The 12,811-nt window shown below is 44.9% G+C and overlaps 1 protein-coding gene across 1 annotated transcript in view; it reads right to left on the bottom strand.

Annotated features, from left to right (window-relative positions):
* Positions 1–8,754, bottom strand: part of ABRAXAS2 (abraxas 2, BRISC complex subunit) — a 32,078-nt gene extending 23,324 nt beyond the window's left edge. The window contains exons 1-3 of the mRNA XM_055424432.2: positions 8,620–8,754; positions 4,574–4,664; positions 466–502 (exon numbers count right to left, since the gene is read on the bottom strand). Of these exons, the coding sequence (XP_055280407.1) occupies positions 466–502; positions 4,574–4,664; positions 8,620–8,718 (227 nt within the window). The 5' untranslated portion in view covers positions 8,719–8,754. The remainder of the gene's footprint in view (positions 1–465; positions 503–4,573; positions 4,665–8,619) is intronic.
* Positions 8,755–12,811: the final 4,057 nt, after the last annotated feature.

Genomic DNA, 12,811 nt, shown 5'->3' with positions numbered 1-12,811 from the left:
CTTTGAATGTCTCTCCTCCTCTTTGTCTCTTTCTGTCCTTTAATTGGTCATAGCATGCAACTGGCATATATTAACTTAAACCCAAAAAAGTAAGCTTTCTGTTCCCTTTCCTAACATTTTAAAGTTGTACACGGAACACTTTTTATCCCTCTTACAATATGTTTTTCTATGTGATCCTTGATGAACTGCTTTCTGTATGGGTGACGAGCCCATGCTAGGAAGGCTGGCAGGAAGGCTTCCATTTTAAACCACTGAGGCCACGATTTATCTGCCCTCCTTTCCCCTTCTCCTAACTTAACACAGTACTACACACACGTCTGACACTTAGTAAATCAGCGAACTTGGACCCCCTCAGTTATACTTAAAACAGTACAGCCATAATCAGATACAAGTCTGAGTTCATTCGTTTTCAAGCAATTAATCTTTTAGTAAGGACGAAAAGCTACAAAGAAGGATGTGGCTTACCTAAAAAGTTTTGAACAAGGCTGATGGTTATGGATTTCTGTAATCAGAAAGAGGAAATACATCTCAGTTAATCATATAAGATACAGACAACTATAAAGTAGCTCAGGATTTAAAAAAACTTTAAACCAAAATCTCAGACAATAAAAAGACAGTTTCCTCTCCCAAAGAGTGTGTACACTGGTGAAGGCAGTGTCTCCTTAACACTTAAACTCAGGGACATCCCCTCAGGACAAAGCAAAATGGCAAATGACGGTGCTGGGTCCACTTGTCAGCGTGTGATAAGCACACGCCTGAAAGCTTTTATTCAGGGTCACACAGCTATCGTGTGCTCTTGGTCAATCTTACCTTTTTCCAAGAGGAAAAAGGAACCACTGACTGGAAGCATTTAATCGAGGTGGATAAAAGCTGTGAGGGCAGCTTGAGGAAACGAGGGCCTTAACCACTCTGCCATCAGTAACTCACTAACAATGCAGGACAACTGGGCCAGGTGTTTTGAAGGGGAAGGGTGAAAACTGGAAATTTATTAGCCCTTTCAAAGCTTTTCAGCACAAGGGAAACAGCCATTTATAAGGCAGAGCCAAACAACTTCTGAAAAGATTGCTGTGATTTACTGTAGCAAACCATTTCTTCAAGTCCATCAGGGGGATTAGGGTCTGGGTTGACGTACAAGACCATGGGACTAATTAACCACTCAGTTCTATTAACAACATTCTCCTGGCCTGCGACTCATCACCTGCTGCTTATAAAGCCACAGCCACAGAGTTCCAGGCTGTAATTTTAACTCAATTAAAATGAAACCACAACCCTGAAGGACACTGGGCTATGCCCATTAGCTTCTGTACTGATGTGAGTGCTGCCAAAACACACAAAAATGCCAATACTTCCAAGGGTAAGAAAAGATTATTTGCTGAGTATAACTGTCGACACAGTGATGCAAACAGGAAAATCTCATCTAGAAATCCTTTCTTTTTATCACCAAAAATGATACGGTATACCATCAGAAGTTATTTTAGAGATACTGTCAGTAATTAGACTGCAGAACATCTGTAATAAAAATGTTAACTGGAGTTCAGGGGAAGGAAAAAAAAGTCCTCATCTTCTACTTGAAAGGAAAGAATATTTTGTTTAAGAAAACCCCTAGAGTAAATTCTGAACTCTGAAGACATACTCCTGTCATCAATCCACCCCAGCAGACTTCCTTCATGATTTACAACCTGGATGAGACGCATACTGAAGATATGCTCTAGATACCACACCGCATTTTCTACAGGGTCAAAGCTTTCTCCGAGCAGATTCTGCAATGCCTAACTAAGCACTCTGTGGAGAAAACAGGGTGATGCTTTCAAACATGATTAAGCTGCAGACTGGTGTGATGCCGGCAGCCGTGACAGCTGCTAGGCAGACTTCTGGAAGCCGGGGAGCCAGGGCAGCCAGGCCTGGGATTCCAGAGTTCTGGAAGCCTCCAGAGCTCATCCGCCTGGGGGAGCCCTCTTCATGCGTGCATGGCATTTCTGCCTGCACGTCTGTGAACACCCCCACGAGAACGCACCGGCTGGGCTGGCTTATCTTCCCGTCGCTGCTTCTCCTGCTGGTGGGGAGGCCGAACAGCCCCTCTCATCCCCGCTTCCATCTTTTCAGGAACTGCTGCTGCCATCACCTCATTAGCTAAGGGAGCTCTCGCGCTGCTCTCTCCTCCCGGCCACTCCCAGCATGAAGGGTGGACAGTTCCACTTCAAGTGTGTGCTGCTGCTGCCGCTAAGTCACTTCAGTCGTGTTGGACTCTGTGCGACCCCACAGACGGCATCCCACCAGGCTCCCCCGTCCCCGGGATTTTCTGGGCAAGAACACTGGAATGGGTTGCCATTTCCTTCTCCAATGCACGAAAGTGAAAAGTGAAAGTGAAGTCACTCAGTCTTGTCCGACTCTTCGAGATCCCATGGACTGCAGCCCACCAGGCTCCTCCGTCCATGGGATTTTCCAGGCAAGAGTACTGGAGTGGGGTGCCATCGCCTTCTCTGTCAAGTGCGTGAGCATCACTTTAAAAATGAATGTGTTCAAGACGGGTGCTCCCTCACAGTGTTCCATTTCATATCAAGTCCTCCTTATTGTGCACAGTCAAGGAAAGGTGTCCGTGCGTGGATTCCGGCATTTTCAACAAATACGAAATTGGGTCAATTTTTTATTTTAAACTATGCTGGAGGTTAAACTGTCCAGAAAATTTCTTTGCGCTAGCGGTAAGGAATACTTCTCCTGGTACGTCGTTATCTAACACTTGGCCCTTTAATTCAGGTTTTCCAGGGTCCCGGTTTATATTTTCTAATATTGATATGTATTTATTTTTAAATGAAAAACACCACCAAAAAAAAAAGAGAAAAAGACTACAATGATATCTATACATTCAATACTAGCAAATACTGTTTATGAGACCCATGATTGTTTCAAACAATAAACTGAATGTAGCTAATAAATTAAACATTGTACAGCAAGAGGGTCGTCATCATGGCCCTTTATTACCTTGGTCTCTCTATCTGTTGGCACATCTCCGTATCTGCAATACCATGGGAACTGGTATTTATGAATCAAAGATAAGAGTACACTATGCTGGAGAATTTAAATTACTTTACTCTTCTGTTTCCTCAAAGATAAATAAACAGCCAGAACACTCACCAGAAATGCTACTTTTGTGACCATGCCAGGCAAGAGCTCTATCTTGCATGGTGTGCCGTCAGGTCTTTCTGGCAAACCCTCATACAACACATTAGTTTTGAAAACCCAGTGCAAACAATGAATAATTGCACAGATGGCCAATGAAACCAAGTTCTCTATTTTAGGATTTTTAAAGAGTTAAGCAAGACAAAACACAGAAATAAAACCTCTGTGAAAGAGCAGCTACACCACAGCATGTCAAATATCAAGTATTTATTTACCAAGTCAGTATTGTGGGGAGTGGGTTTCATAGTTTTGGTTCTTTAGGAGACAGCTGTCTCTTTTTTCCCCAACCCTCACCGCCTCAGTCCTCACCCTGGCCCCAGCCTAGGTACTAGAAGGCAACGAGAACAGGCTGAAATAAATGCTTTGGCTTCAGCATAATCTAACCTTCCAGTAGTACTTCAAACCACAAACCACTCACCTTCACACAGTCTGTACTCTAGTCACACAGAAACAGGCCAGGCTCCCTGAATGTTTTATGCACTCCCTGCCCTGGGATGCCCTGAACATACCACTCACTGGCCCTAAGTTCACCTCCCTCATGGTGTCATTACTGATTTAACCCAGTAGCATTTTTTTTTCAGCTCATGAGCCTGTCTTTGTTCCTTTCTGACAGCACTCAGCCTGCATGCTCTGGTATTCCTGCAAACGTGTCTTCCTCTTCTCACAGTCCTGGAAGGCAGAGAGGCACTGGACATCCCTCTCCCTGCCCAGCACACGTCTCATGCACTGATGTTATTCAATGATTGTTGGTTGCATAAATGAAAGAAACAGCCCTTGCTCTGTTTTTAATATCAGGATATGCTGTTCAGTGATGTGTACCAGGTGCAGTTGAAAACAGTATGATCCTTATTTATCAAAAGGAGACTGATCCAAAGAGCAATGCACTGACAAAACACCTTCGTTTTCCCCAGTAAGCTCCCCCAAATCGGCTGTTTGGCTGAGTCCTCAGAAAGCTGTGTAGGTCTGACAAATATCTTCTGTAAACAAGGGTAGACATCTCGCCAGATCCCTCCAGTGAGGACCAGCACGATGCATGCTTTCATTACAGGATGCGGTGACGCTGACAATGGGCACAGCCCAAGGTGCACACTCGGGGTTCACCATGGCTGTGAAGAGACATGTGTGCAACTCCACACAGCCATTCACGGGTCAGACCACTTGGGTCAGGGACAGCTTCGCAAAATACCTGAACTCACAGACTCGCACTGTGGGTTCACGCTGACTTACAGACATTTCATATCATTCCTGGTGAAAATAACTGGCATCGTGATCTGCGTGGCTTTCTGTGTCCTCTTTAAGTCTATTGTTAGGTTACAATCAGTCACTGGCCAAAGAACAAAAGAGGCCGCATGTATACAGCAAGAGTACGTCTCAGGCCCGTGATAAGCTCACTTACCGATCACTTGCAGAAACTCTGTGCTGCTGATTTGGGAGTCACTGATGCTGAAGGTCTCCTCTTGCCTTACCTCTCCCAGCAAAAATCCTTCCTGAAAGCAATGGGGGAAGAGAGTTGCAGCTAAAAATAAAAATGATTTTTACTGAAATTAAGAGGAATTGAGGACATGACAGTTTTATAATAATTTTAACAATGATCCAAACAAGCTTGTCACATAAACTACCATTCCACAAACCAACAGGTATACGACTAAAGGACTTTGCGACACAGCTACTAACTGAATCGTTTGAATAAAGGATTCCATAACAAGATGAAATATTATTTTAATCCCTTCCCCTAAAACCCTGTTTTTCTGAAGTGAAAATAAGTAGAGTGAATTCATCACCTAAATCCCACTAAGTGTAACAAGCAACATCAAAAAAGCTCAGGAAGCAGAAATATTCTAGGCTGCTTTCTTTAAACAGCACGTAATTTATTTCATTGTTTTAAAAACTCTGCTAAAGACAATAGGGTAAAGAAAGAAGTTAATACAATGCACAACAAACTGCTCCTGTATGGGCTGGCAGGAGAAATTAGGATTCCAGCAAATAAATTTTTCACTAGGTCAAAGTTTTTCCTTAATAAATGCTGAGATAAACTGATTTACTCCTTTGAGAACATATACCGCCATCAACGATTCTGGATTACTCAGCACATAACCTCCTGCTTAAGTGTTTGCTATAGAGTTCAACACAAGCGCCACTGGAGAGTGTACACTCTAAATGTCAAACACCATCCCTGCAGGTGGCAACCAACAGGCTGTCCCAGACTGCCCCTCCCTAGGCATCCAACACAGCCTACTCCTTCCCTCCATTTGGCTCTTCACTCAAATGGCACCTTATCAGAGAGGCCTTCCCTGGAGAGTGGAACAGAATCAAGAGTCTGCCACACACTGTCCCCCTAACTTTTCGTATTTCATATTTACACATACTAACGAATGCCTGCTTCAACTAAAATATGAGCTCTGTAAGAGCTGGGGTTCTTTGTCCACTGTGTACTTCAGCACCTCACACAGTGCCCAGCACACAAGAGCTGCTCAGCAGAGTGGCTGAATACATTTGGTGAAACAATGTCCTTTCTATTGTAGGCTGACTTGTCGAATAAATTTCCTAGTTTAAAAAGTCCCAGTTGGAATCTGTGGGGTGAGGATGGAGAGATAGAGGCTTTTCAGCATAGCTGCATACATACATAACTCAACACAAAATATTGAGTTAGAGGAGTGGAGTGTCATAAAAATCCCAAAGCAGGCTTCATTGGTGACTCAGTGGTAAAGATCCTGCCTGCCAATGCAGGAGATACGGGTTCAATCCCTGGTCTGCAAAGATCCCACGTGCCGCAAAGCAACTAAGCCTGTGCGCTAGAGCTCATGCTCCAGAGCCTGGGAGCTGCAACTCCTGAGACCATGGGCCACAACTCCTGAGGCCCAAGCACCTAGAGCCCGTGCTCTGCAACAAGAGAAGCCATTGCAATGAGAAGCCTGTGCACCTCGACTAGAGAGTAACCCCCGCTCTCCACAACTGCAGAAAAGCCCGTGCAGCAATGAAAACATGGTAAAAAAAAAAAATTATATATGTACTAGCGAATCCATGACTACCAGTTTGGAAAACATGGACTAAAGAAGCTTGTTTTATCCTATGAAAGTCTTTCACTATGAGTTCTTAGTACAAAACACAAGCTGTGCCTTTGTAACAGATTAGACAATTTTTTCTGTAATCAAAGTGGAAAATACAACTGAAGATTCCTACACAACTTTAGACTTTAATATCTACAGATTCCTAGTGTTCCATAGCCCAAGGTTGCCAAATTTAGCAAATAAAAATACAGGATACCCAGTTAAATTTGAATTTCAGATAAATGATGGATAGTTTTAATGTAAGAAACAGGATATATTTATACTAAAAAATTATTTACTATTATTTAAAACTCAGATTTAACTGGGTGCCCTGTATATTATCTGGCAGGCCTTAGTTTGAAAAAGTCAACAGCGACATCAAAACATTTTAAAGCCAAGTATAACACAGATGCTGATTTATCTATTGGTCTGGATTATCTGAACCACTGTTACTTTATAATCGTAGGCAAACTATAGTGAGTGGGCTAAATCCAGCCTAATGGCCGTTACTGTATGGCCTACAAGCTTAGAATAAGTTTCTACACTTTTAAATTGCTGAAATAAAAGAGAAAATAGGAGCAATATTTCATGATGCGTGAAAAATTATATAAAATTCAGCTTTGTGTCCACAAGTAAAGCTTTATTGGAAGCAGTCATTCTAATTATTTATTGTCTATGGCTCCTTTCTCCCTACAACCGCAGGGCCAAGTAGTTGCTACAGAGGCCACAAGGCTCAGGAAGCCTAAAATAATTACTGTTTGGCCCTTCACAGAAAAAGTTTCCTAACTCCAGTGCTACAGAATAATGAGTGGCTTTAAACTAATTTCTTGCCAGGACAAAACAAGAATATATTACAAAAACAAATACTTGGTTTTTCAACTTTAAAATATGTGAAACTGAAATTACTTTAAGGTATTCTACATATGTAACTGTGGCACAGTTAATATAGAAGGTATCCTTGTTGAGTGTAAGATCCAAGTTGCAAACTATTGCCATTGGTAAAAATTTCTATGAAGTCTGGCACCATGCCTGGCATAGTGCAGATATTAAAGAGATATCTCTTGAATCAAGTTAGTAATAATCTAAGTAACATGGCCATCTCACTGTAGACTGTAAAAGAAAAAAACCAAAAAACTGAAACTATCCATTTTTCAACAGGTTGCTTACAGTAATTTCGCTTTATACACAAGCTGTGATATTACTAGACACTCCAAGAACTAGAGAGGTTAAGAAACAGGACTGAAACCATATTTAACACTTACATGGGACATGAGCAGGATCACAAACCACCTGTACAAGGAACTGCATTACATTATTAAAGAGCTGGTAGCAGTATCAAGGGCCTTAGTGCCCAGGGACAGGAGCTGCCTCTGGAAATACCCATGTTGTCTATATTTTTATAGTGGATCTCTACCACTGAACTGAAGCAATGAACAGTACAACACTTTAATGCCATCCAATTTCCTAATGAAATCACCTCTCTATGAAACCAGTTTTATTGACGGAAGCTAGGATCGCAGACATCAAACCAAACCCAGTTCCCTCTTCTGCAGTGTTCTCATTTTGCTTTGTAATGACAACAACTCCCTCCCTCCCACTACATTTATTTAGTGAACTCAAATAATTCACCACTCAAACCATTTTAACACAATCTCTCAACTTGGTGGGCAAATACGTAGAGACAAAAATTATCTAACGTCATAAAAGAATTTCCATCCAGAAGCCAGGGACATTAAAGGCCTCTCACTTCCCTATTTTCACTGAGACTAGTTTCCAGGTCTTAATTCGCCAGGGAGCTAAACATGCAATGGCAAGGCCAAAGTAGACCCTACACCGAACACTCCTGGTTACATCTGCATTTTTCATCGAGGCGAAGAAAACACACGCTGGCATCTAACAAGAGTAGTGACAGCCATGGTTACCCTCGTCGCACCCCACAACAACCTGTCAGACCAGAGGGCGCGGCTGGGAGTCTCCGCTCCTAGACTGAAGCGGGGGTCTCTCGGTTCCTTCCCGACCCCGGACACCCCTCACTAGTCTCGAAGCCTGACTCAGGGAGGGGCAGGCGCTGGGTTTGCAGGACTAAGGGACTTCTGCCACTGTCGGTGGCCGGCCGGGAAAGCCCTTCCCACCGGGAGACTGGGGTCCTGGGACGGCCATGCCGATGGAAGGCAGCAAGTGAGAGGACGCTCATCTCGGGACGGGGGGCGAAGGAGACCCGGGCAGCAAGAGTTCGCTGGCGGCAGGAGCCTCCCGGGTCATCAGTTTCTTCGGCCAGCACAGGGGGAGAGGGGCAAAGGACCCGGCTTCTCCACAGGCGTCGGCCTGAGACCGAGGCCGGAAGCCCTAGAAGCCGCAGCGGGTTGCGGGGAGTTGTGGGGGGCCCAACACCTACGTGGTCGGCGTTGCTGTTGGCGCTGTGGAAACACACAGCGCTGAAGGTGTAGCCCGAAATGGAAGCCGCCATGATGGAAAGCTCCAACTCCCCCATCATGCCCGGCGGCGGGCACGGAGCCTTCCGGCCGGCCAGCCCCTTGGCATGCTGGGAAATGAAGTCTTCGACGGGTGAGGCCAATGGGCCCGAGGGGTGAGAGGTGCAAGGTTTGCTGCCCTCGTCACCGATTCCAGCACTGCATCCTTCGCGTGCAGTCTCGCGCTCTCCGCATCCCAGCCACAGCGCCTTCTGTTACAGGTCTTGGTCGTTCCCCAAACATTTTTCTCTTTGCACACGAAACTTTTTAGTGTTAAAAGCCAGCATTTGCCATGTTCAAGGATAAAGGAGGGAGTTGATTTAGGCACTTGTTCAGTTTGGGTTTGATGCAGAAGTAACATGATGTGACTTCAGTTTCCTCATGACCCCTCTGGCTGCAGTGTCCAGGACATAGTGGCCAGGGAAGGGCGCCGTCACAGCTAGTCCAGATGCTGGGTGCCAGTGGTTTGGGGGTGGTTAGAAGGGAGATTGCCTTTCTTTGGGATTGGAATGAAGACTGATCTTTTGCAGTCCTGTGGCCACCGCTGAGTTTTCCAATTTGCTGGCATATTGAGTGCAGCACTTTCACAGCATCATCTTTCAGGATTTGAAATAGCTCAACTGGAATTCCATCACCTCCACTAGCTTTGTTCGTAGTGATGCTGTCTAAGGCCCACTTGACTTCATATTCCAAGATGTCTGGCTCTAGGTCAGTGATCATGCCATCGTGATTATCTTGGTCGTGAAGATCTTTTTTGTACAGTTCTTCTGTGTATTCCTGCCACCTCTTCTTAATATCTTCTGCTTCTGTTAGGTCCAAGCCAGGCTTCAACAGTATGTGAACCGTGAACTTCCAGATGTACAAGTAGGTTTTAGAAAAGGCAGAGGCACCAGAGATCAAATTGCCAACATCCGCTGGATCATGGAGAAAGCAAGAGAGTTCCAGAAAAACATCTATTTCTGCTTCATTGACTATGCCAAAGCCTTTGACTGTGTGGATCACAATAAACTGTGGAAAATTCTGAAAGAGATGGGAATACCAGACCACCTGACCTGCCTCTTGAGAAACCTGTATGCAGGTCAGGAAGCAACAGTTAGAACTGGACATGGAACAACAGACTGGTTCCAAATAGGAAAGGAGTCTGTCAAGGCTGTATATTGTCACCCTGCTTATTTAACTTATATGCCGAGTACATCATGAGGAACGCTGGGCTGGAAGAAGCACAAGCTGGAATCAAGATTGCCGGGAGAAATATCAATAACCTCAAATATGCAGATGACACTACCCGTATGGCAGAAAGTGAAGAGGAACTCAAAAGCCTCTTGATGAAAGTGAAAGAGGAGAGTGAAAAGGTTGGCTTGAAGCTCAACATTCAGAACACAAAGATCATGGCATCTGGTCCCATCACTTCATGGGAAATAGATGGGGAAACAGTGGAAAACAGTGTCAGACTTTATCTTTTTGGGCTCCAAAATCACTGCGGATGCTGATTGCAGCCATGAAATTAAAAGATGCTTACTCCTTGTAGGAAAATTATGACCAACCTTGATAGTATATTAAAAAGCAGAGACATTACTTTGCCAACAAAGGTCCGTCTAGTCAAGGCTATGGTTTTTCCCGTGGTCATGTATGGATGTGAGAGTTGGACTGTGAAGAAAGCTGATCGCTGAAGAATTGATAGTTTTGAACTGTGGCGTTGGAGAAGACTCTTGCGAGTCCCTTGGACTGCAAGGAGATCCAATCAGTCCATTCTAAAGGAGATCAGTCCTGGGTGTTCATTGGAAGGACTGATGCTAAAGCTTAAACTGCAGTACTTTGGCCACCTCATGTGAAGAGTTGACTCACTGGAAAAGACTCTGATGTTGGAAAAGATTGGGGGCAGGAGGAGAAGGGGATGACAGAGAGTGAGATGGCTGGATGGCATCATCGACCTGATGGACATGAGTTTGAGTGAACTCTGGGAATTGGTGATGGACAGGGAGGCCTGGCATGCTGTGGTTCATGGGGTCACAAAGAGTCGGACACCACTGAGCAACTGAACTGAACTGAACTGAGAAGTGAGATACTGGTGGCAGTGGAGGTGTTAAGAAACAATTGGATTCTGGGTACGAAAGAAGACAAATGTAATGAAAAATCCATGGGAAGAAGATAAAATCAGCATAAATAATAAATAACAGTGAAAATGAACTACAACTAACCTCGGGGAAGGAACTAAACTTTCTAATCATTATTCTTCAATTTGTTCAGTCTTGCGGGTTCAAAACCGAGATTGTAATCTCTCACAGAGCTCCTCCCAGCACACTACTTCCAAACTCAGCAAACTGAACTGTTTTCTGACAGTTGCACAGGCCAACAACCTTGGAACAGTCCTGATGCTCCCCTTTGATCAGTCAGCACAGTTTCCAAAAATATATCGAGAATCCTACAACTTGCCACCAGCATACCCATCACAGTGGTCCAAGCTATCCCGGATCACTATAACAGCCTCTAACTCAAGGGGTCTGAACTGGAGGCAGTTTTGCCCCACAGGACAGTTGGCAAAAATGGGACATTTTTGGATGTTATAACTGATGTGTGGGGAGGAGCGTGGGGTTCCACCTGCATTTAGTGGTGAGAGGTCAAGGAGGCCACTAAATATCCTACAATGCATAGGACAGACCCTCACAACAGAGAATTATCCCACCATGAATGTCCACTGTATGAGGATGAAAAAGGCAGTGTGCTCCCACTTCTGCCTTTAGCCCTTTCCCAGCCAAGTCTGTTCTCAGTGTATCAGCCAAAACTGTCACACCAAAACTTAAATCTTGTTGCTTCCTGGTTAAATCCCAAACCTGACAATGATCTGACTCCTTCATTTCTTGCTGCTGTGCCCTTTGTTTACTCTGCTACAGCTACACTAGACTTCTTTCTGCTTCCTGGATAACCCTATCTCATTCCACCTCAGGGGCTTTGCACTCACTGTTCTGTTCACCTGGAATGCTCTTCTCCCAGAAAGCTGCAGATTTACTCCATAGTCTCTGCTCTAGATGTGGTGATGCACGACCCACACGTCCCCTTGTAAGACTGATTGAATCATTATTCCAGGTGTTGACAGCCCTTTCTTGGATTTATCCTTGGTGGAATTCTCATCGTCCAAGGTCAATCCTCTTTTTCTGGGCAAAAAAGGATTTGCGGTCTGGTCAGTGTATCCACTGGAGAAGGAAGTGGCAACCCACTCCAGTGTTCTTGCTTGGAGACTCCCAGAGACGGGTGAGCCTGATGGGCTGCCATCTATGGGGTCGCACAGAGTCGGACATGACTGATGCGACTTAGCAGCAGCAGCAGCAGTAGCAGCAGTGTATCCACAGATGAATAAAGGCCCACATCCTTCAATCCAACCTGAAAATTCCGAAGGATCATCCCAGCTTCACAGTGTCCTGTCAGGGGAGAGGGTGTTAGCTGAGGTTCCGTTGTGGTGGTACCCCAGCCTGACTACTTCCTCTGTCCAGCCCTGCTTCTCTCTCTTCCCCAATAGGTGGTGATCTTGAGAGCAATCCCTAATAAATTTCTTCCACGTTCATCTCAGTCTTACAGTCTGCTTCCTTGGGACACAGCCTGTGGCAAACTCCTTCAGCTTTTCACTCAGTGCTATCCTCTCAGAGAATCCATCCCTTCTGACCCTAACCAGGATCACTTGGAATCTGACTGATGTTTTGCCAATTGGGGAGCATTTGAGAACTCCTGAAAGCACAGTGTCAGAGAAGCTGTAGGTAAGCAGGGTTCCAGCTGCAGGGACTGGCAGAGTCAGAGGGACACAGGCAACCCAAAGTATACTCAGGGCCTCCCTCCTGTCTTGTGTTAACTAGCACCTGGCAGGAGGGACTGTGTTTCTTGGCACATTCCAATTTCTCCCTGGTGATGGGCAGCTCTGCTTTGATCCAGCTTTGCCATCCCCCCACCAAGAACATTGTCCGGGAGATCAGAGGTGGTGCCCCACTCAGGACTAAACACTCCGAGTAATCCTGGAGCCAAAGAAGGAACTCTGTATAAATCGTGGTTTTTTCCAGGGCTCCATACCAACAACTGTTTATAGCATTCATCACCTAGAGCAATCTTAAGTGTTGGCAATACATGAGA

Source organism: Moschus berezovskii, chromosome 12 (assembly GCF_049115385.1).
Source record: "Moschus berezovskii isolate FMDL1 chromosome 12, NW_MosBer_1.0, whole genome shotgun sequence".
NCBI classification, from domain to species: Eukaryota; Metazoa; Chordata; class Mammalia; order Artiodactyla; family Moschidae; genus Moschus; species Moschus berezovskii.
The sequence above is the reverse complement of the archived record's forward strand: the minus strand, read 5'-3'. Positions and strand labels throughout refer to the sequence as shown.